Below are 25,567 nucleotides of genomic sequence, written 5' to 3'. Positions count from 1 at the left end.
AATAATTTCTATCCATACTGGGTATGGATTCGTGATAAAACTTAGAATCAGTACCAAAAAACCTCACACAAAGAATGCTTACCAAACCAAAAAATACCTTCACAGATTTGAAGGCAAGAATTTTGCCTTCTCATAGTCATATTTTTACGAAAATTACAGTTAGGAGTTCCCAAATTTCTTCAGTTTCTTGGGAAAACACTTACACTAGAGGAATCTTTTACTTTTGCTTTAAAGGTATATTACTATAAAATATAAGCAGAAGAAAAACGTTTTGAGGCCTCATTTTGCAGTTGTATTTTTGTGAAGGATGCTTTAATGCATGAAAGACCTGACATTTTGTAATTTCCATGGTCTTTCTGTCAGTGTATGAGGCTGTAAAAATCTGAAGGAAAAAAAGAATGAATGTTAGCAAGAATTGATTACAAACCCCGGTGTATTTTTTAATGAAGAAGAATTACTGCTCTTCCCAACTTCTGATCAAGACTGTGTTTTTACTAAAACACAGAGGTAAACAGTGTTTCCCAAATCCGTGTTAAACCGTGTAGTTGGGACTGGAAGTGGTCATAAAGGTTATCAAAATATATATGATGTGCACAGAAGCATCGAGCTATCATGCTGTTTGTTTTGGCAACGCACATCTCCAAGTGTTGGGAACAGGCTGCCCGAGTCTGGTGAACGTGGAGTTCTGTGGCTATGTATATGTGGAATGAGCCTGATGTGGGTGAATGTATTGAAGTTGTGATTTCTAACTTTCATATAAATGTTCTTGGTTTTCCGAAGGGGACCTCTAGCCCTAGAGAAACAGCAGATGTATTTGGATGTGTCATACCGTGTTTGGTTTTAAGTGATTTGGGTGTATTCCCTTTCACTGCTCCTAAATTAGAAAGCATTTCCAAGCTGCTGGTGGCCTTAAAATGTCCTTGCTATAAATTTCTCTATTGGAAAACCAGATGGGAATAGCAGTCTCGGTAAAATATTTGCTACATGCCAAGTTAGAATTTGTTCACTTTCATTTACAATAGTGTACGTTATAAATTTGCAACTTTTCAAGATGATCCTTTCTTTGAGATCCTGATTTTACAGTCATTTGACTGTATTTCAGATCAGCCCCTTAACAAACCCTTACTTCCCTCCTCTCCTGCTATGTTTTGTGTCATCATTTCAGAATGGTGATAACACGCTGTAAACAAGCAGGCAGTATGTGACACTTTAGCCACAGGCTGAATGCCGTCATTACACTTTATGTATATGTACAGTCAGTGTTTGTAAGTTTTAGTGTAGATGAATCACAGGAACAAGTCTGCGTTCACTGAGCTGACGTATTCTTTCTTACACCAAAGCAAAGGAAAAATAGGAACGGAGGCCAACGTACCTGCACCGAGGTAGGTACCGCTGTTGTGGTGGTGAATAAGCTACATGCTGGAATATATTTTTCTGTAGCATAAGTTGCAGAGCTGGAAAGTTTTTGGCAGTTGAAGTAATATATTAATGGTCTGTCAATCTCACTTTTAATGACTTGGGAATCTCTTTCTGTTTTTTCCTTCAGGATCCCAGAAGCAAGCACAAATTTAAGATCCACACGTACGGGAGCCCAACCTTCTGTGACCATTGTGGGTCACTGCTTTATGGGCTTCTGCACCAAGGGATGAAATGTGACAGTAAGTGAAGTTTTTCTATGTTACCAAAAGGGTATTTTAGAAAGTAAGTGGAAACACTGGGTAACAGCTTCTTATCTCTTTTCTGTGGAAAATACCATTTCAAATGTCAGCTATTTATAGTACTGTTATATTTCAAGTGGATATTTCAGTACTATAATAATCTACTAATGAAAATCACCTCTGTTGCTGAGAACATGGTATATTGAGTTTGATGTGGCTGAAGAGCATTTGCCGTGGCAGTTTTGAGGAAGGCTGGTTTTGGACTGGCCAGGTGAATACACTGTTGAAAACTGAAATTTCAGTTTGGTTGGTAGCCAAGGTCCAATATTTTCCTCGCATTTCATTTGTCTTGGAAGTCTTCCGCTAGAAAATCTAATAATCAATTCAAACCTAACTCCCTTCATTGCTAACGCTGGCACGAATGCTCTGTTTTCTTAGTCGTATTCCCAGCAAGTCTTTACTCCATTTTCACTTTTTTTCCCTTGCACTTCATTAATGATATCTTTAGGTTTCTGAAGTGGATTACTTTATTCTCTGTTCCATTTGCTGTCTACAAAATGTGTTGTAAGATGGAAAGTAGCCATGTTGTTCAGCTGAAAAACATGCAGCTGTAATCTGAAAGTCTTGCCAACAGTTAAGCATTGTAATCTTAACTTTCACTTTGCTCGGTGTTTGCAGTGTAATCATATTATTAGCTTCTCATAGCTGTCTGAACCATTTTTATATCCACAGCTTGTGATATGAATGTTCATAAGCAGTGCGTAATAAACGTCCCAAGCCTCTGTGGCATGGATCACACAGAGAAAAGAGGAAGGATTTATCTGAAAGCAGAAGTCACTGGTGACAAACTGGAAGTAACAGGTACACACCTCATTCTGGAATTTTGCAGTGTTTATAAATGTATAATATACTCGGGGGGGGTTAGGTACCTTGGTCAAATCTTTGTGTATTAAAGCTAGTGACGGAGTATTTCCGTTCAGAAGTGTGAGGATTTCATTCAACATGTCCTTGAATCAAGAAACTCTATGAACTGGTGTTCATAAAAGTAAATAGAAAAATTAAAGCTGTAGTAATAGCTTCAAAAACTCAGGAAAATTAATTAGAAAATCACTGTTATGTCAGTTTTTCATGTAGGAAGCAGCCCCGTAGGATAGCTAGCTGTTCAGGATGTTAGCCATCATCTTAAGAACACAAGAAATACTCTAAACTTTCATCAGCTGAGGAGTTGTTTCCTGTATTTCAAAGTACTTAATAAACAAAGGCAACTTGGATTCAATCCCAAATATTACTCCCAGCGAGTTATAAAATAATAAAATAATCACATTCTGTAAGGTTAAGGTTATTAAGATGGGGAGGAGGGAGAGAGGAAGGAAAGAGAGGGTGGCAGTTCATTTCCTTGGAAGTGTTTCTCCCAGGATTTATGAGTAAGCCTTGGCTGTGCACACGTACGTGTGCACCCACACACCCCCACCGACCCATTCCAAATCTGAAGTTGCAGAAAAAATTCTGGAAAATGTATTTTGCAAGTTAAAGGACTGTTTTGTCCCCCTAAATAGACATGAAATAGGTGGTTTAACTCCAACAGAACTTCCTTGTGCAGTACCAGAAAGGGGAGTTTTCGCTCAGGATCTGCATGAGAATTTGTATTTACAGCATATGTTATGTTTGTTCTGTGCGTGCTTTCTATTTGAGCTGGGGCCAACTGATATTTAGTGTATCTTTTATCTGTACAGTACAGTTGAAGTACAAAGTTGGTAGTGAACTTTGTTGTTGGTTTTTTCTTTCTGTTGGACACAAATATACAAAAGCGTTCTTTGCCAATCAGATGACAGTGTATCTACTCAAAGGGAGAGCACGGGGTAGGAATTAGGAGGGACAGAATTGAAGTAAGGGAAGGAATAACAGAAAATTTTGTTCATTTTTTTTTTAGAGATAGAGGCAAGTCTGTAAAACAAATCTAAATTCTAAAAGAAAGTCCCAATTTTTTATGGCTCAGAACTTTAAGGAAATTTTAAAAACATGCTGTAGTAACTAAAACCAAAATAAGTATGATACAACTTAGGAAATGGAGTAGAAGACAGTCAGAAAACACAAGTTATCAACAGCTTTTACCTCAGCAGAGTGGATGGGTTAGTGTGTCATCAAGGTGACCAACACGGCTTCTCTGGTGAAGAAAACCTACAGGCAACACATCTTAATACATCACATTAGATGTACACTGATACATCTTTAAAATTGGTACTGCAAGAGACTGAATTCACAGTGTCCACACAATGAAACAAGAAGAGGGTACGATGCTGTTATCGTTGCCTGTTTGGTGTTGCAAAATGGAATTAAATTCGAGGGCAGGGCAAAGGAGGAGGTTTCTTACACCATCTCAACTTCTGTCTTTGTTTTTTGATGCAAAGGAGGAGGTTTCTTACACCATCTCAGCTTCTGTCTTTGTTTCTTGACGTAGTTGTTGGCAACCTGTGGATGTTGAGTGCTGTGTATTGCTTCAGCGTTGCTCAGTTGGAAGGCTAGAGCCTATTATACGCCAAAAGGATGTTCCTTCTACCTCTGCACTTCTTTGGGGAATGAATCTCAATGGAAACCATACCCCTTGTAGTCAACATAAAGGAAATCAGACCATCGCGCTGAATTTTCACAGCTTATAGAACCAGCAAACTTCCCTCCAGTCGCTGTATTCATTCATGGCTTTGTTCTCTCTAAATCTGAATACCCCCATATTCTCCTGTCAAACCTTGTAAAATGCATTGAAAAGGAGAGGTATGATAAAATTTAGTTAGAAAGGATCAGAATGGGTCCCAAGTGGTACTTAATTGTAGCTTAACTTTTCAAATAGCTTCCTGTCAACGTAGGAGGGGGAAATTTGTCCCAGGTACTGTCATTAACAGAAAGGTGGTTTCACTAAGTAGTGAGACACTTCAAAGATGGTGATGCAGGTTCTGAAAGTAACTGTGCCGTGAGAGAGAACTAATTTGAAAATCACCCAAGTGACAAAATTTAATATTTGCATTATTCTAGGCTGCTTTGCAGCAAGGTTCTTAAACGTGGCTTAAACTTTCTGACATAATGCACGTAATTTGATAAATAACATGTACATATTTTCTAATGATTCAGCAGGTTCATAATCCTTTTAGGGACAAAAACGTTTGTCACAAGTCTTTGTGGTACCAAGGCACTGTAAAATAATTACACAAAGAGGTATTCTTTTAGTTCACAGTTTTATTTGAAAAGGTCTTGTCTGAAATATGAATACGGTAAAATTGTTACAGATATTTTGTAGGTTTTCTTCATAAGCTCTTTTTGGTGTGAGTGTACTTGGCAAATGCTGTTACTTTGGTGTTTATAAATAAAACATTTCCGTCCCACAAGTAAGTAGGTTTCTGGACAACAAGAAAAATGTTTACTATAACCTTGTTAGGTATATAGCAATTATGGTGCTGTTAAGTTGTTTTGGTTGAGGCTTGTCAGCATTTCCAAGCTTTCAGAAAATTTCTTCAAATGAAAATGACAGTAGCCCTGAAAGTAAGCTTCTTTTTTTTTTAATAAAACATACTGTACAGACTAAGCCCGGATTGGGTGAAGTTTCAGATACCTTTTGTGCATGTTTAACTGAAAAGGAAATGAGCAATTGTCAGTTAGTTCATGGACATATTGCTACGCAAAGATTTCAAACTCCTTTTCTCCCAGTACGGCATTGCTTCTAAAATATTTATTGACAAAACCTTTATTAGAATATACAGTTCCCAGAGCTGCCAAGCACGATACCGCTGCCTTTAGATTCAGGAAAGGGGGTGAATTAAATGTCCAGGAGGTTTAGGAACAGCAGGAAAAATAATCAATGATTGGCTGTTTGGTTTGGGACTTTGCCTGAATCTTTTTCAAAGGAATTACTCTGTAGGTGTCGAACTCCTTCAGCTGAATTCCTTAATATCTCTGCTCTGTGTCCTGTTTTGGTTGTTAATTAGTTCCTGCTGATTCTTTCATAGCCAGCCTTGATTGCGTGCAAAACATCTGTGCTGCTAAATGAAGACATGCCACTCTGGTTGGCATCTTGTGCACACCTTCGATGGGCAACTCAGCCATCCCGGTTCCAGGCAGGGAAGCCCATCGAGGATGCAGCACGCTTAATGACTACTGGAAGATACGGTCATTTGGGGGGATACTGTTGAGTACGTTGCAATTTGTCTTTACTTCTGCGTAATTGCTTTGAGGGTTTTGTGGTGGCTTTTGTTTCCAAAAAAAGGCCACAGTACATGTTCACTTGCTAAGTGTTTTCCTGATAAAATATTGTAAATAGGACTGGGTTTTTTTCCCAGTGAATACTAGGAAAGAGGCAAGGCAGAGTACTGCCAGGTGGGGTTGGCCAGTGGTTCAGTCAGATTACCTAAAATATCTAGGTACTTTGGCAGGTTTTGAATGGAACTAATGGTGGGAATGATTCAGTCCTATATGTAAACATACTTAATTCTGGTTTACTGGGTTGGATCTCCAAGCTGGGTGCTTAAAGGTAGACATACGGTCTTTTCCGTGTGAACGTTAGGGACTCTGCAACACTTTTTCACAAATATGTAGGAATTTTGTATTGATATACTTTGCCAAAACCTTGCCATGTTCCCAGTGCTAGTCAATATGCCACATTCAGTGCTCATTTGTGTTGCAATTCTTAAATATCAATGGTTTATTTTAGAGCTACTAGCTTGAGAGTTGCACTGAATGTTAATAATTTATTGCACTTGCAGTAAATCAACTTGTTAGTTTTCTTTTTATAGGAACTGTCTTGAATTGCTTTTTCCTGAAATCACTGAATTCATGACCCTTTCATAGGTTGGACTGACTTGCAGATTCTGCTTTTAAGCATAGTAAAGCAGGTTTTGCTATTCTTAATCTATGCTTTTTGCACTGAATTTTCTTCCTCCTGATGTGCGTTAAAAGTTTTGTCACTCTTACATTTACTTGTTGACCCATCTTACAATTTGGGGCTCTTCTGAGTGAGTTTGTAGGTGGTTGAATCACAGTTTTCATTCTTTAATTTTATTTTTGAATTATTTTTACAGTGAGCGAACAATAACCTCTGTGAGAAAATAACCCCATCTGGTGCACTGACGTGGAAAAAGCTGCCGCATTATTAGGATCCTAAACTGTGACCTGTCAGTTGCTGGGAGTTGGATTTGACAGCAGCTGACAACAGCGAACTGCCCTCCCGACACAGGCACCGATTTAGAGGCAGGGTGTTAGCGACTCGCTGTCAGCTAATGCACCCTACCGTTACATAAACGTTATTAAAATATATATATACGCAGCCCAGAGTTTTCAGGGTTTTTTAAGTGTATTTTTCTTAGCTGAAAGAATACAGAAAATCTGGTTTTATTCTTCAGTGATGCTTCTATTATTTAAAAGAGGAGGAAACCTGGCAGTGATCTCTGCAGAGGTTGGGAGCACATAACAGGCTGTCCAACAATAATCTCCCTAGGAGCTCTGTACTCCCCACCATACGTTTTTCAAATTATTTATGAACGTATGAATGCTGAGCCACCCTGCGGCACTGCATATTAATGTCTTGTCACACTGCTTGCTGTGGACAGCTGGGTTAAGAGCCTCTGCCCAAACAAGCTTGAGAGACAAACTGGAGAATTTTGGCACATTTCTAGATTCTCATAAAAATTGTTTCCTTAAAAGACCCCACCACACACACACACTCTAATAATTTTATTTATGATTGTGTAGGTCCGTATTAGCATCTGTCTTTGTTAACATTAATTTAATGATATTCTGCAACTGATTTTAAAAGGGAACATATATCAATATTCTGGCTATTTGGCTTTTAGTACCAAATATCTATAAAGTGATCCCAAAAAACTGCTTGCATGTGGGAGGCGTTTTTAATGTCTCAGAGAACGTGAATCGCATGTTTTATCTCACTAATATCTTCTCTCTTTTCTGGCATTCCCAGAATCTGCAGGGTTGCTGCGTTCTTTACAGAAAGAGCTGTGCCTTTAACAAATGCCAACCCTGGTAGCAACTGAATGCTCCCCATTTCATTCATTAAATTAACTTTACCAGAAGTTAATAGGCAATGCACAGTATTTAAAAGAAACATTAGTTTTTCATAAATGGCCATCTGCATGCATATAAAAAAAATAACTAAAATGCTATATATTTATGTAAGATAAATAAACAGATAAGAATTAAAATTTAATAGTCTGAATCCCTTTTCAGACGATTTGATACGTTAAGACTTATGTTTTATTAAGTAGCTGTCCTACCCAGTAGTAGATATGTTTTATGATGATAATTTTTATAAAGTAATCTTATTTTAAAAATAAAATACAGTTGCTCCTGTGAGATTTCCAGTTGAAATTTAAACCGGAGAACCTATTGCAGGCACAAGTACTTACTAAGCAGCATTAGAGACGATGGTACATTTTTTGTTAGGAGGAGAGAATATCTTAATGAATACAGAGGAATGAAGTATCATGCAACATTGGTTCATTTTCCCTCTTCTTCTAGGAAGGAAATTAATCACTCACCTATTTCTTGTGTGTAAATCACCTGTGAAATGCAGGCGTCCCAGTAGCCTACATTCATTACGTTGCCACCTTTCAGGATTCAGGAAATTGGGTGTAATGAGTAGGCAGTGGTCTCAGGAGGGATGTTAGAAGAAAGTTTAGCTGGGCAGGGGAGTAGTTATGGAATAGAGAAAAGTCTCATGTTGAAAAGCCCTTTTAGTGACCAAAAACTGTATAGAAATTGGAAGTTGTCTGAAAAGCAGGATTTGTTTTGAAGCCAGTTGTACGTGAGTCACAACCAGCTCCAGAAAGCGAGCATTCAGTGATAGTTTTAATAAAATCTTATAATAAATCTTTAATGAAAGCTGAGCAGTTTTGGAGGCAGCTTTGGATTTTGTGTACAGAGAGATACAAGTACACAAATTGGAAGAAAGACTATTTTCAGTAATAGGTAAATCATTTAAACTGTGATTAAGAGGAGTGTGGTAAGGTACTGGGGAGAAAGTTCCTTGGCTGGGAATACAAGATCCTCTGTCACTCACCTAAGTCATCTGTCAGCTGGGCAGGTCACTGGAATCCGTACCAGAATCTTCTTCAGGAAGCAATGAGAAATACGGAATAATTTACTAATGCTTTATTGTGGGAAGACAGAAACTTTACGAAGCATTGGCGCTAACAAAGGTCTCCCTTTTATTTCATTTGCTAGGTAGCTTGCCAGACAAGACCATTTGAGACTTGAAGCCTCTTCTAAAAGCAGCTATTAGCATGCAGTTGAGAGATTTCTGCTCATCTAAGTTGCCTGTAGGGAGTAAAAGATTGGCAAGAAATGGTTTCTGTGATTAGTAAACTGTTTTATTATCAACATTTGGGAATTCAGGAAAAAGGTAGCTGTGACTCACTTGAAAAGGAACTGAGTAAACTCATGCTGCTAATAATTCAGCTTTGTTATAGGCAGAGAAACATTTATTTACTCATTCCCATGACTAAATTTATTTGCTGGTATCGCAAGAGGTTATGAATCCATAACTGCATATGGCTTGCAACTTTTGACCTGTACAATCTCATGGAAAAAGTTCCGGTTTTGTCATCCGCTCTCTGAATTCCTCAGAATTCTGCCTGAATTTCTTCTCTTTATGTAAAATGTCAGTTGTTCTCTGCCAGCCCACTCTGTCTTATTTAGATATTTATTTAAAGTATGAATAACTAAGAATCAGCTCTGTATTTGCTTATGTCTTTATACTATTCCTGGAAAAGTGGGCGTCCCAGTTTTAGGCATGGCTTCTGGATGGATACTGCTGGATTATAAATAGCACGTAATAGGACAGCCATAGGACAGTCATCAAATAGCCTATATTTTCTGCTGACTGAACATTTATGATCTCTTCTTCATTAACCGTGAGGAGGAAGATGGTACCCTTTTTCCCTATGGCAAGTTGACGACTGTTTCTGGTTTTTAGAAGGAAAACCTGGGCAAGGTTGGATTTGGTAGAAACTTCAATATGTACTTCTCTTCGCTCTCTTTTCAGCTGTGTGCTTTCTCAGTCCCCGTTAAACATCTGATCTGGACAAAACGTTAGGAAATTTAACTTGTACCAGCTACTTTGCTCAGTACAGAGGTCATTATCGTGCTTAATAGTTATGACAGAAAACTGGCAAAGTAGGTTTCTGCCCAAGTTACACTCCAAATGATGTTGAACTGTATCTCACTTCAACCATCTATAAATTAGAGTAACTTCTCTATCACAGTATTGAGTTTAATTAACTAATAATTATAAAGGACTATGCGATTGCTTGCTATCATTACAGCTATAGCAGAATTCAGCCACAGTAAGTTGATTTATTTTCTTGGAGTTATTTTTAATTTATCTTTTTCTGTTTCAACCACACACAAGAGATACTGCCTTCGGTGGGGAGGGCAAATCTCTTCTTCCTGTCAGCCCTCTTGTAGAAACCTGACCTGTCTCGTTAAAAATAGGGTGCCCTTAAAGAGATGGACTGCTTAGATGGTAATTCTTTATAAGCACTATTTAGCACAAGTATCATCATGCTGTTTCCTCAAGAAACGAAGTGCTAAGCCTGTTGAAAAAAAGATGTCTAAGGGTACTAATTATGCAGACAAAAGTACAAATGGGCCAGATATCTTAAAACAAGGAGTGAGATAATGACTTCTTTGGCAGCCTGTATTTAGTATATGTTGCACCTTTCCGTCCCAATTCATCTTTGAGCTTCTCTTTTCCTTGTATTTAGGGAGCTTTTTTCTTTTTCTGTGTTTGCTGCGAAAGAAAGAAGTAGTCTTACACATGCTGCCAGGTCCTCCTGCTGTCAGTGTTGTTTTCTAGGCTCAGGAGCATATATCAAGGCTAATCAGTGATGTCAGCCTGTATTTAGTATATGTTGCACCTTTCCGTCCCAATTCATCTTTGAGCTTCTCTTTTCCTTGTATTTAGGGAGCTTTTTTCTTTTTTTTTTTTTTGTGTTAAATAAGAAAGAAGTATTTTTTCTTATGCTTGCTCCTCCTGCTGTCAGTGTTGTTTTCTAGGCTCAGGAGCATATATCAAGGCTAAGCAGTGATGACGTTCTCCAGAGAGCTCTCCATGGCTGAGCCTTGGAGGATGGCTCTGCATCCACCCAGCCAACTTCTCAAAATTCTGCTTGGTTTCACACTGAGCATCTCCAGGTAGAATTTAAACATAAAGGATCAGCCTGAAGACGCCATGTTAAAATTAAGCCATTTTGTTCACGGAATGAAAAACTTCCTAGTGTGTATTTCTGGGAAGCTGTAGAACATTAGAGAGTTCTGCTCCTCACTTACATCAAACTACAGTATAGAAGTAAAAATCAGAACGTGGATTTTGAAGTAATAGCTCATGTGCCAAACCTAGCAGTGCAGTCACAAGTGCCATGCACAAGAAGACAAACAAAAAGAAAAAAAGGATGAGAGAGCAAGCAATTTGCATTGAAGGCTGTCGCTTCATCCTTCACTAACTTTATGGTTCTTAGTCCCTTTGGGATTGTAAATATTTAACTAAAATTATTTAATCTTGATGTCCTTCATCAGAGGTATTTGAAGATCACTTTCAGTGTGCTAAATTTTAATATTGGGTGGGGTTTTTTTCATGGATTGAAAACAGAAATGGTTTTCCAGCTGACCACTGGGTGCGGAGACCCTCAAAGGGCAAACTCAGAGTAGACGAGAGTGGAGACAGTTTCTCTAGACTGAAGGCTACCATTTCTACAACTGCAAAGCCCTGTCAGCTTTATACAGGGATCATGGAAAACTAGAAATAAAATGCTCTGCAAGAAAGACGCTTGTTTCTGTTCTGTTCTTTTCAAACACAGTGTATTTTTTCTGGTACAATTATTTGAGTAATACAGTTAAACTCAGAGTAGACGAGAGTGGAGACAGTTTCTCTAGACTGAAGGCTACCATTTCTACAACTGCAAAGCCCTGTCAGCTTTATACAGGGATCATGGAAAACTAGAAATAAAATGCTCTGCAAGAAAGACGCTTGTTTCTGTTCTGTTCTTTTCAAACACAGTGTATTTTTTCTGGTACAATTATTTGAGTAATACAGTTAGTGACTAAAATTACATTTTCTTCTAAAATTTTAGCCCATAAGCATTTTCTGTCTCACTTTAAAAAAGCAGATTTAAGAAAAATAACTTAATCAGTGTCAACTGTTGGTTCAAGTTAATGTGATTCCTTTCCAGCCATGATCTAATTTCAATAATTAATTTACATCAGGGTATCTGTTCTGCATGAGAATTATCTTGACAAATAAACTAGCATGTTCCAAATAAGTAGCTTGCATTCCTGTATTCTGCCTTCTTTCTACAGCTATTTTGGCTATAAAGTACCAGTTATATGTGGTATTTCCCGCTTCCAACTTGTTCTACCACACCTAATACTCTCTCATTAAATAAACAGAGCAGGTCAAACTGTTTAAAATTATGTGTTTTCTGTGGTAGTGGCTGGTTTTTTCCCCCAAGAATTTTCCCTCTACAGCTTGAATCAAATGACACAGCGGCTAAGTAGTAGATTTGCGCTAAAGCACTGCTTAGTAGTTATATCATTTGGAAGAACACAATCATTATGAGCACTAAACCACTCTGTCCGTCGTGTAAAAGGAAAATGTCAGCCTAGAGCTAGTTCCATCAACTTGTAAATATACTTGGTGTATAGGAAATGGAACAGAACTGGTGTGTGATTCTGTAAATCACCTTCAGCTCTATCTTATGGGTTGACAACACCCACATTATCTTTCATTTCACTGTCCTTAAGTAAAGCACAGTAATATCTGTCCTGTGCTTTACATTCATTGTCCATCTTTGTCTTATGGAAGCAGTAGCACATAGTTGTCAATCCACCTCAGCCCTGCCTTTAATTCTAAAGGGAGAACAAAGGGTATTTTGAAAAGATGTACTTCAGCTGGTTTACAAGTAATTTGACTGTTGCCCGAAAACTGTCCTCCTCTTATTCTATAAATAATGAGAGTAAACAACACATTATAAAATATCTGTGTTGCTTCGATGCCTTTCAACCTCCATGCTGGGAAATAACAGGTTGAAATCCTGTGAAGGTCTATAATTTTTGTTCACAATATGAAAATGCCATTTAAATCTGGGGGAAAAGGAGGAGAGTGCCCTGAGCAAACAGTAACTATCTGTGGCTGAAGATCCTGCCAAGTTTTGGGGTTTTTTGCATTAGCTCTGATTGAGTTCTTAAGTGACTCTAAAGTTCAAATTTTTGTGGGAAGTGTTTTCCATCAAGAAATATTAGGTGATTTAAGGGTTGATCTTTCCTAAATTTCCTTTCAGATTTCTTTTCTTCAGTTAGGTAGATAAATTAAAAAAGCCTTTCTGATGCTGACACTGTGAAAGCAGTAGCTGAGGGCATTGTCAATCAGGGATAATATCTCTAGTGACTCACTCTGAAATGCTGGCCTTCCTTCATACCCTAGGAACTATGTCACCCTCAAAGCTTCTTGAGATTTTCCTTCCAGGAACAATTCTGATCTTAAACTATGAATCTCACAAAGGAATTCCTGAATGAAAACTGCTTTCTGTCTAAAACAAGCCCAGAGGATTACTGCTCCCAGTAGGTTTTGAGATGCCCAGTTACGAGCTCCGAATTCCCCACCTCAAACTCGATCACTGCAGTTCATCGCAGCACGACCGGTTCGGGTGGGATGGGGTTTCACAGCATGAGGAAAATTCACCTCTTCTTCTGAGGTTCAGCAGAAGCTGATGGCTGAATGCCGTTAACACAGAATAAAACCTTACATGCCGTATAAATGTTACATGGGTGTTATGCTGGTCCTCTACAAGAGGGAGGAAACACTGTCTTTGCTCCATTGGATCCATTGGAATACTCCGCTCCCCTGCAGTGACTTCTGAACTCCTTAACGAACCCCACAGCTGCTGCAGTAGCTCCAGCCAGACTGAAACCTGAAAGCTGCCGAGCCCCCGATAAATGCCTTCGTAACCCACCGTTGCCTGCCTTGTTCCACGTAGGGATGTGGCCTTGCGGGGAATGGCACCCTGTGCAGATTGCTGGCTATTCTTGTCTCTCTCTCTTTGGGGATCGGTAGCAACATGAGATATATTAACTCACTTTATGCCTTCTTTTGATATTGTATAAATAGAAGCTACATTAACATTTTTGTGAAGCTGAAGTTAAACTTGTCTTCTCTGCGCTTTTACTTTGATTGCGGTCATGACGTAATGCTTACAGCGATTCCATCTGACAACTAATGAACCATGAATCCGGGGGCAGTTTAGTGTTCGATACCTGCCAGTGAGGCATTTTGTCAAATAACCTACCTTCTGAATCTATTGTGATCTGGCTATCTCCCTTATAGTATTTGGCTGATAGTCCTGTAGTTGTATAACCTAAGACTGATGAGGAAATAAAAGCACAAAGAATTGCTACCCACTTAAAAATTTATAGTGATGGATTTGGACATTTAATCATTCCATTGCAGAAAAAGAGCTGCCTGGAAGCTGCGTGTCGTTTGTGAATTGCTCTTCTCTCCTGTCATTTCTCTCTACTGTTCTTATAAACATCTTATAAGTGCAACCTTACTTTACAACAAGTAGTTTCTTCCATGCCAAGTCTGACAAGTGGGTTTCGTGTCTTACTTGTTTTATTTTTCAACATGTTTCAATAACTCTGGTTTGACATGTTATTGCTTTCTTAATGGTGATTTGTAATCCTATACAAACTAGCTGTGTTTTATATTGATAGTGCGAGAAGCAAAAAACCTAATTCCCATGGATCCAAATGGACTTTCAGATCCTTATGTTAAACTGAAGCTCATCCCAGATCCTAAGAATGAAAGTAAACAAAAAACAAAAACCATCCGTTCTACTCTGAATCCAGACTGGAATGAGTCATTCACTTTGTAAGTTTAACACCTTTTAATATAGTATCTTTGTATGGATTGAATCATTTATTTCAGCGTTGCATTGAAAACTCCTCTATTTCTCTCCTTTTTAGTAAATTAAAACCTACAGACAAGGATCGACGGTTATCTGTAGAGGTCTGGGACTGGGATCGAACAACCAGGAATGATTTCATGGGATCTCTTTCATTTGGGGTGTCAGAGCTTATGAAAATGCCAGCCAGTGGATGGTAAGAGTTTCGGAAAAGAGAGAAGGAGAGAATATATCACAAAAAGTTTAAAATCAGTATTTTTCTTCAACATAGTCGACGTTTTTTGGAGCTTTTCACTGTATCTCAGGCTATAAACTCACTGAAAATGCAACTAAACCTAGGAAACATAGGCTATATATAACAAAGGAGGATAATAAAAGGAATGCTTTTCTTCTGTGTTGTTCATGAAACTTCTGCTGGAGCCAGGAGCTGCTGCAAACTCAATTCTGTGTACATAGTCTTGTGATATGAATTTTATTTTTATCTCAAATATGATATATTCATTACTAAGTGTATCATGTTATATATAGCTCTGCAAATTCAAAGTACATGGGAACTGACTTAATAAATGCCATCTTATTACCTACGAAGCTAGGGGTAGAACTCATCACATCTTCTCAAAAAGTACATCTCATCCAAGATAATTGTTTAGGGCTATAGAAGCACTGGAGACAAAGGTTCTTCAGGGTTGGTGTCTCCCATCATATCACAGGATGGGAGGGAAGAATTTCCTTGTCCGTTAAACTGCCTTGGCACACAGTTTGGGATTAAAGATCTAATTTTAGGTTAAATATATTCTGTTTCTGAGTTTGCTTTAGAACTTTGAAAGCAGTTCTTTACATACCTGTGACATTGATATAAACCACACACAAACAACTAAATCCGATTTTAAATCTAACAGGAATATAACTGTAAAGTCACCATTTTTTTCTTAAATGTTCCACAGGTACAAGCTGCTGAATCAAGAAGAAGGTGAATATTATAATGTTCCAATTCCAGATGCTGATGAAGATGGAAACGCAGAGCTCCGACAGAAGTTTGAGGTGAGGATTAAACACAAATGGGTGCAACTACATTTTTCACTTTATCACAAAAATTGCCTGTTAAAAAGTTGTATATTAGAGTGCTACTATTTCCATTGCCTGTGACAGCAGTACGTACCTTTGGGTTTCTTGAAGATTGGACCAAGTGATTTAATTCAGTAGTGGTATCATTTTTCTGACAGTTCAACTTCTCTGCTATGACACTTAAAATATTTTAAAATACCAACTTATAAGTCAAGTATATGTAATAATTTCAGTGTATTTTAATATGCTGCAAAAGGTTAAATATATTCTGTTTCTGAGTTTGCTTTAGAACTTTGAAAGCAGTTCTTTACATACCTGTGACATTGATATAAACCACACACAAACAACTAAATCCGATTTTAAATCTAACAGGAATATAACTGTAAAGTCACCATTTTTTTCTTAAATGTTCCACAGGTACAAGCTGCTGAATCAAGAAGAAGGTGAATATTATAATGTTCCAATTCCAGATGCTGATGAAGATGGAAACGCAGAGCTCCGACAGAAGTTTGAGGTGAGGATTAAACACAAATGGGTGCAACTACATTTTTCACTTTATCACAAAAATTGCCTGTTAAAAAGTTGTATATTAGAGTGCTACTATTTCCACTGCCTGTGACAGCAGTACGTACCTTTGGGTTTCTTGAAGATTGGACCAAGTGATTTAATTCAGTAGTGGTATCATTTTTCTGACAGTTCAACTTCTCTGCTATGACACTTAAAATATTTTAAAATACCAACTTATAAGTCAAGTATATGTAATAATTTCAGTGTATTTTAATACTTGCTGCAAAATCTGCCAGCCGTTATCACTAGTATCTATAATATTTGATAAATGAAGTTCTCAGAAACAACAGTTTAATACTTAGAATGTTTCACACTAAATGGGGGGGGGGTTTAAGAAAATATTTACAGTGTTAATTACTGATTATTTGGAGCTTCAAAATCTTTGTAGAAGGTTGTCATCTAAAATTCTGATATCTTTAACGTGGGTATGGAAGTTTTTAAGGATCAGAGGTATTGCTGGTTATGTACAGAAAAGAAACACTGAAGAAAAGCGATACTTTCCGCAGAGTCTTCCTGCCTTCTGTGGTGCAAATTGGAGTGGTTGGTAGTCACAAGCATGGTCTCACCGTGCCATGCAAAGGAGTTGTTTCTTAATGAGCAGACTTAGCCAGCAACTCTGCCTCTTCTGACAGCTGCAGCCGATATTACAGCAACATACTTGCTGGCCACTAAACCCAGCAACAGGAAAGGTATGGTTTGGGGAGGGAGGTGTTTTGCTAATGGCTGCACTGGGTTCAGCTCATCTGACTTGACTGCTCTTTCCAGCTGCATATGCAATAATGAATATGAAATATTCCAATCTACAATATTGTTTTCTTTTTTTCTGGTCGAACGTTTACAACTTCAGTCTAGCTGTTTATCCAAAAAGTAATTAATGTACCTGTAGTGCATAAACAAACACTTACACCTGTTCCTCTCAACCTGAAATGGCAATTTTTTATGTTCACCATCAGGCAGAATTCTACATTGTTATTATAAAAGATGGGTTAACCCAAGGAAGTGAGGAAAAACGGCATATGTTCAACTTTCAAGAAAGAAAAAGAAAAGGTGCATCAATTTCTTCTGAACACATTTGGATCAGCTACCATACTTTTGTCTGCAGCATGAACTATGATTTTTGTTATACATTTGAGAAGTATTTGAATCTCCATTTCATTTTCCTTTCTTTACAATTGTGATCTGACCAGTGTGATTTTATTTTGCTGCACTAGGTCATTTTCTATTTAAGATCATATTTACTTTTTATCCTTCCTAGAAAGAATAGCGTCAAAAGTAATTCTTTTCACCCCTTACATGTCTCTGTGCAATATACAGAGTCTGGAATTGGGTGGATGTGTGTATGTTGGCGATATAAGTATGGAAATCTACCTGGTTTTTCTCAGGACAGAGGCAGCACAAAGAAGTCACTAAAATTATCTATTTTAAAATATCAGTTATTACATGCAGTATGTTTGCATATTGAATTTACAATCTCTTAGGGTTTTTTTTCTTAAGCCTACAACATCGGTTGCAGAATGAACAATCAGGGTTTATCTGTGTCCTGCAATGAAGTGGAGTAGAAATCCTGAGAGGTTGCAGCATGTAAAGCTATTGGACTGGGTCCCAGAAACGGCAGCTTCGCATAGGGTCAGCTCTGCCCAAGAAATAATTAGTCTGTCTCAAAGTCTAATTAGTTCAGCTTCAGCACCGTGTATTTGAGGCTTTCCCTGATCTGGAGGTAGCCTGGTTGATGCTATTTTAGGGGTCTGAATTAATCAAGGAAAGGGAATATGTTCTCAGTGAACACAGTGTCTCCAGGAATACCATTTACAGAGTTGCATAACAAACAGTTTTAAAACTTAGTGACGATATATGGGAATACTGGTAGCCAAACAAAATGTGTAATTATAACTAGACCAAGGCTAGTATAATGCAGTATTACATGGTAAAAGGATTTAGGGTTGACCTCTTACTCTTTCTCAAAGTTTACCACTGTGAGAAGGAATGGAGGGAAGCGGCACCCTCCAAGTAACGTTCTTGCTTGGTTTCAAGGGGAATTACTGTGATGGCTTATAAAAATTAACAGCACAGATGTCTGAATGGTGGTATTTAGCTTATTAGCTATTCTGGTACGGTACATAAGTGGTGCTGACTCTGATCATCTTTTACACTATTTTTCTTATCAGTTATATCTTGGCTTACATAGTCATTTTATTTTAGGTACCCTATACTAAGGAACAAGTAGATAGCGCTGAGAAATATGCTGCTATTTATGATGTAATGACATCATCTAAATAAATATTTCCACTCTTCTGAAATCAGCTTTGAAACCTTACAGGAAGAAGATTACAGATCTTGACTGCCATTTTACTAGGGGAGTGTATTTGTCAGGAAGATTCAGAATATAGATAGACCGAGAGGTCATACTGGGCTATCTTCTCGTTTATCAGTTTATAGAAAAGAGTAACTTCAGAGCGCTTGCTAATCAAGTCTACATTTGTGGTGCGTGGTCTACTTTTCGATATATGACAGTGTGATTGATATCTAAGCTACATTGATTTAATTTTGAGTTCAAGATTACAATTTCTACAAAAGTATTGCATTACTAATATCAAATACTTAAAATGAATAATGGTGGTCTTCAGAGTAAAGAGCTATATACAAACCTAAGCTATGCAAGAATAGAGAAGCTTTAGGATGAGAATTTCATTGCTTAATATTAAGAAAGAATAAGAATATTTTCGGGTTATAAAAGATCAGAGAACCGGTAGATGTGAAATTTCCGAAACCAGTTTCTGGTCTTAAAAAAAAAAAAAAGTCGATGACATTCTCAAAACTGACTTTGCCCTTTTGACTAAGGTTTAGAAATGTGCTTAGTAGAATCTCCAAGAGCACTTAGGAGCTACCTCCCATTTAAATCAATGAGAATTTTTAAAATATCTGCCTGCATCTATAGTTCAACAGACATGTTTAAGATTTGGCCTCAAGCTCTCATTGATTTCAAACTGTTTACACAATCCTATCACATCCTTCTAGCTCCACTTTAACAACCCAGACTTTTATTTAAATGTGGTTATTAGTCACACAAATCTCATTGGTACGCTGCTTTACTTACTGGGCCTTCTGACACAGATTCTTTAAGTCATTTATTTGATGTAAATCTACCATAATATAGCTATACGAGATTATAAATAAGTAAATAAATAATAGATTGAAACATTCTCTTCACTTGCACTTGTAATGGAACAGTAAAAACTATTTGTCATGAGAAAAAGTTTCCTCATGGCCCATTCCGCCAGATCTAAACCAGTTGAAAAATTCACACCTTACTTGTGCCCAGTAGTTCTAGATCCTGTCCAACAAATGGGACCAAGAAAGAGAAGAGTTGAGGAGGACAGTGGTTTCGTTAATGGAATCATGCAGTGACCTCGCTGAGTATTTTTAGATTTTACTACAAGGAGTTTTCTTTTTATAGACTGTCTATGTATTATCTATATGAAGTTGTACAGCATATAGAAATTGAGGTATGTTATGCATAGGTGCCGTGCAGTATTTTTTATACAACAAATTTTAATCGATCTACATGTTTTCTGGATCTCACCTGTCACTAAAACTTACGAATCAATTATCTGCTCATTTAGCAGTATGATCAAATCTGTCTTCAGTGATTTATAGATGATACATCATCCCTAATATTTAGAGATAAAAATATACTCCTGTAGGAAGTGGAGGCAGGATAAAATCTGTCAGTGTTTTTCATTTGGTTTTAACCTTTGGTTGTGAATTTTCTCTCCGGAATGGCATTATTTGTGGCCATCTCAAAACTAAACTCCGTTCTCAACAGGCATATTCAGAATAATTGTAGCTGCTCCATAATTGTCCGTGCTGAGGTTGCCATGGGAACTCCCAACAGTCCCAGGTGGCTCCATGGACCCAAACTAGCAAGTCTTTTAACTGCAATATGTACTATTTGTTATATACTTATTTTCCTGTTATAGTATTTTGCTAGTCAAAGCAAAAAGCAGAATATTGAAATAATGCAACCTTATGGTATTTTTAATACTGGTTATGATTTGAGCAGTAATATGTTTTTGCCATTTCGGGCATTGTTCTGTTTTTTATTTGGGGAAAAGAAATGTGCACATTCTAAAACTTCTGTTGTAGGAAGTTATTTCAGTTTTGTCAAGCCCTGTTTCTTGTAATTTGCTGCTTAGTAAAGCACTTCTTGATACTTAAATATCACCTTAGAATAATACTGGTTTAAAAATAGGCTGGTTAATTATTCTGTCTGTCCCCTTCTTTCCACATCACCATCATGGAAAACGTTATTAAAAATAAAGCAGCTGTTATGGTCCGTATCAATGATTTTTTTTAATTAAAAAAGAACAGAGTAGCAATAATCCTTACATGTGGATACATTTACCAAATACAACATATATTAAGTGATGGAGTGACCTGAGTCACTACAATCAGCTTTGGTAATTGAAGTGATCCAAGCAAGTCATTACGAGGGAATAGGTTACTGCTCATATAATCTTCATTTTAAGACATCTGTGGGGAAGGTTTGTAACAGCCCTCCTGGTACATACTCTTAAGATGTCAGACATTTTCTTTAGTTTTAATTATTTCCTTTAGTGTAGCGCTCTGCATGGGTTTCAGTAGAACAAAATCATTCCCTTAGTTTCTGAAAGACAGCTCAAACTACCGTCCCCACTGTGGGGATCCATCCGGGACCATTCAGGCGGACCTTGGGAGGTGCTTCCTTGGGGACATACATCCACATCTACCGCTGTGGCCGCTAGCGTCGAATTGTGTTGATGTTAGAGATTTCAGCTGAGGCATCAGGTGCGAGTGGCTTTTCATGGCTGCTAGTTTTGTACCATTCCATTTAATTAAGTGAATAACAATAAAACCACTACACAATAAAATGAAGTTATTCTGATAAGTACTTTTTCTGCAAAATAATTACCAGTCGGTGTTAGTAAAAGCAGGTACCATTTTCAGCTACTAGTCGGCGTTGTGGGCCAGATCCGCAAACCCGTGTGTAGTAGGAAGGCCGGGCAGTGTACCCGGGGAAAGTGGCCATACTGGTTGTATGCTACATTTCCAGCCTCCCCTTTCTGGGATCGATCCAGGTACTGGGTAAACCACCCAGGAGCAGCTCTGATTTATTATTGTCCACTTCCCTGACAGTAATGACCCGGCTTTGCAGTGTTTCCCAAGGACTGTAGCTGGTGGGGCTGGGCACCCGGTGCTGTTGCTTTGGCTGTTCTCAGATTGTCATTACATGAGTTACTTTTTCAGCGGCTTTGTGCCAGTGGAATCGCTGATGACGGCTGTGCAGAAGCTAGACCTGTAGTTTCCTTTTGCAGACTAAGCAGATCGAAACATAAGGAGAGAGGGAACAGAGTTCAGAACAGGATAAATATTGTATCTGGAAATTGGAAGTGTACAGTCCGTGGTGACATTTTGGTGACATCTCAGTGCTTCTAAACATAATTGTTGTTATGATCCTAAAGAAAATGTCTTTTTAAATGCCCTACCATTTTAAATATAAGAACAGGGACAAATGTGGTGTTTGGCCATCAGGCTTGGTTATTAATACTTAGAACCTCTCCGGTGACACAGGAGCTGTAGATATTTCTGCTTCTGATGTGCTAACTCCAGTATGCAGGGCAGCGGTGCGTTTGACCAGACTGGGGTGTTAATCCTTGTGCAGGCATGAATTTACAAACAAGTAGCCTGTCTCAGTCTGTATATGTATCTGTTGCATACAGAACTAACGTTTATTTACACCACCGTCGGGCCTCTCTCTGTGGCGGTACAGCTGGTGTTAAATGGTATTTGAAAATGTCTGCAGATTTCAAGGCACAATTAAAGCTTTCTGATGAGTTTCGATGTTGTTATAGTCTAACGCTGAAGAAACCTCGTTCATTTCTTTATCATTCCCTTTCTGAACATCAGTAAATCATTTCAGTTTGTTTCACTGCAGGTACTGCATTTCTTAGATCTTTAACACTCCCTTTAGTTTTATTTTTTTTGAAGCAGTTTCTGGCTGCTTTATTAGAAAGGAGAAGGTCAGTACTTTCTGCATTAATCTGGCATTTTTCTGGTATTCACAACAGTTTTAGGTCAAAAGGACATTTTCTTTCTTTCTTTCAATCAATGGCCAGGACATCCTAGAGCAGTTTTAATTCTGAGCTGGAGGCTGGGTAAAAATGCTGCAGTTGCATAGCCAGGGCCTTAGCAGAAGACTCCAGGGACTGTTTCAGTAGCTTCTTAAGAACCCAATGAGTTTTTTAATTAAATATGATATTTTCATTCAAAAAAACCCTGTAGAAGAGCTTGTGATTTTGTTAATTTGCGAGCTAAGTTCCTCAGGTTCTGTGTAGTCTTATAAGGGCTGTGAAGGAGACATTTCTTTTAAGTCTTTGAAGGATGGTGATGTTTTTGCCCCAGAGCTGTTATACTGCAGTTATTTTACTCTTTTTTTTTTAATAAATAAAAGATACGATCTCTACCATATCTGTATCTAACCAACATGCATTTCCATTTTGAAGCAATAACTGTAACTTCAGGCAGTTCAGCAAAGGTGACATGGAAAAGAGAAATTATGTTGCTGACACTTCAAATTGTAAACGAAAAGATTAAGTTTACTTCTCAGGAAACAGACACTAAGCCATACTGAAATCATGACCAGCCAAAATATCACTGGCACATCAATCCACACTCGTTATGTATATAGAGATATAAAAAGAAGAGCTGCTTTTTTTGGCCGTGGCACTCATTCCTATTTTTAAATTGTGCGTATTTAATCATTAGAGAATAGTTTGCAGCATTATAGAGATGCTGTTGGATGACTCCATCTGTTCTACACTATAGTTTGGCATGGGGAGTTCCCATATGCAGTTATCTGGAGGTTTCCCATCCGCTTACCATATCTGAAACTAGAGAACTTGAAATTTCTTAACCAGATGACATACATCTCTGGTCTCAGTTCCTATCAGCTTGTGATTTCTGTAAGGCTTTTCTCAGTCTACGTGTTGTGATTTAAAGTGAAGAATGTACGTAGAAAATCCTATTGATCGGAGGGATTTCTTTCTCCCTCACATAAAGGTTAAATGTGTGTCTCAAAACACGGCAAAAAAAAATGAAAAATAACTTTTGTGCTGTCACCCACGGCAAAAAAAAATGAAAAATAACTTTTTGTGCTGTCACAAAAGAGGGGTGCCTCTACAGGGCTCATTAGTTGCTAAGAGCCCAGACCACACACACCTATACGTGCATTTAGCTTTATGCATTGCAGCGGTTTGACAACATGAGGAATGTTTCATGCATGAAGCGTATGTATGTACAAGACTGAGTTTAACACTGAGGAGCGTAAAGACCTGTACTTCATTGTGCTATGCTGTACTGTGCTCCTTGCTGTTAGGGTGATTAACACCACAGTTTCTTTTTCGTGATTTTTCTGTGCGTAACAGATGTGTCCATTTCTGTATTCTCGCTGCTGTCTCTTTATTTGTTTATTTATTTGTTTACTTCTGCTACTAATTGTTGTTGCTTTGCTTTGCAAGCCCTTTGCTAACCAAGCAGTGTTTCTCCCTTTCCTGTCTCTTCCAGGACTGTCATGTAAATACCCACTTCTTCAAGGTAGTTTTCTCCTTGGTGTTCTCCTACACCTTTCTCTTCACACAACCCTCTTTACCAAAGTTTGAAGTTTATTAAATTCAATTTCATTCTCACCGTGTTTTAAGGATGCACTTGTTTTTTCCCCAGTTTAAGCTTTTCTAATGGATAAAAAAAAAATTGAAGTATGAATCTTCCATAATTTGTCACAAAGTACTCCCCAGATTAGAAGTTTACTTACAAAAAAGGGGTCACCAAACCTCAGCAGATGCAGTGTGCCTTTCCTTTTGAAAGAGTTAGTTAACTGAATTCCACCTTCTTATGGAAAATGGAAAATGGTGCATCTTTAATTTGAAAGACATTCATGGAACTTTAAATAACTTCTGCAGATCAAATAATGCTCATGTTCACTGTATATTTAAATAGATAAATTTACATCATATAGCATGCATGTTTTATGATATAATATACTACGTACATTGCTATATGTTAGCTGGAGTATACTATATCATAAGAGATATTACCCATATGCACAGATGCCCTGATACCTGAAATACCAGTTCACCTGTTTGCTTCCCATTTTACTTCTTTCACTTATCACCACCCCACTGAATTATTGCCATAAAAGATACATATCAGCATTGAGAACATACATGTGTGGACTTCTTATTTGCATGCGTCTCTAACAAATTATCTTGCTTTATTAGGGCAAAGTTACTGACACAAATCACAGTTTCAGTCTCATACATTGGTTAAGTTACAATTTAAATGGAAATTGAAAGCTCCTGTGCTGTAAACTGTTTTAAGAATCTGTCTAAGGTTACTGAAGCCGTTATCATCTTCAAATGGTATTTTTACAATTTAAGTTGACCTAGAGCAGTTTACATGTTATAGCTCAAAGCTTAGAATACTTAATTTAAAACATCAAATTTTGTTTTTGAAGAGTTGTTCATATTATTAATGCATGATTTTACCAAATGTTTTAATACTGAACCGGAAAAACAAAGAATATGACCATTTGTCATTGCCAAATATTTCTAAATGCAGTAATCATTTGTCATGCAATCAGTAACTTGTTTTTTCTTAACCTCGATTCTTTATCTGGTATCTTTAGCTCAGAAAAGCCTGTACAGAAGAGGACTACCCTTCCTCAATCCTTTACACCTCTTCTTATTTGAAAATAAAATCACATGTTGCTTTCATTGATGAAACTTGTTTAATGCAGGGAAGTTGCAAGTTTCTCTGTTTAAATGTATTTTAAACCAGAGCAAAAGCTACCCTGAAAAAATGCATCTGGGATAAATACGAAGCTATGTCTAACACCGTGTTGTCACGTCATTGTAAAATCCAGACCTTGAAGTGCACTGATATAAACTAACAAAAGTCCTTGGTCAATTCGTGTTTTCATCATAGGAGTGCACCTAAAAAAAGAGCTGAATGGTTTCCTACAGCTGCTGCTTCATAGGCAAAATTCCTGCTTAGTCCTTGTGAATTATGAACACGAATTCCAGCAAAGAAAGTTGGCACTCTGTTCTGATGTGAAGAGGAGACCCAAGAAGGGCTGGAAGGAGGATCCGGGGAACTACAGGCCTGTCAGCCTGCCTCGGTGCCCGGGGAAGATTATGGAGCGGTTCATCTTGAGGGCGCTCACAAGGCATGAGCGGGACAACCAGGGGATCAGGCCCAGCCAGCACGGGTTCATGAGAGGCAGGTCCTGCT

General features: G+C 37.9%; 1 protein-coding gene across 1 annotated transcript in view; it reads left to right on the top strand.

Annotated features, from left to right (window-relative positions):
• PRKCA (protein kinase C alpha) overlaps positions 1-25,567 on the top strand; it is a gene marked incomplete at its 3' end in the record, with an annotated part of 161,330 nt that overhangs the window by 108,673 nt on the left and 27,090 nt on the right. Inside the window, exons 5-9 of the mRNA XM_009283505.1 lie at positions 1,547-1,658; positions 2,391-2,519; positions 14,421-14,577; positions 14,673-14,807; positions 15,556-15,652. Of these exons, the coding sequence (XP_009281780.1) occupies positions 1,547-1,658; positions 2,391-2,519; positions 14,421-14,577; positions 14,673-14,807; positions 15,556-15,652 (630 nt within the window). The remainder of the gene's footprint in view (positions 1-1,546; positions 1,659-2,390; positions 2,520-14,420; positions 14,578-14,672; positions 14,808-15,555; positions 15,653-25,567) is intronic.

Source organism: Aptenodytes forsteri, unplaced genomic scaffold (assembly GCF_000699145.1).
Source record: "Aptenodytes forsteri isolate BGI_AS27 unplaced genomic scaffold, ASM69914v1 Scaffold86, whole genome shotgun sequence".
Classification (NCBI taxonomy): domain Eukaryota; kingdom Metazoa; phylum Chordata; class Aves; order Sphenisciformes; family Spheniscidae; genus Aptenodytes; species Aptenodytes forsteri.
This window is presented reverse-complemented; position numbering and strand designations above follow the sequence as displayed.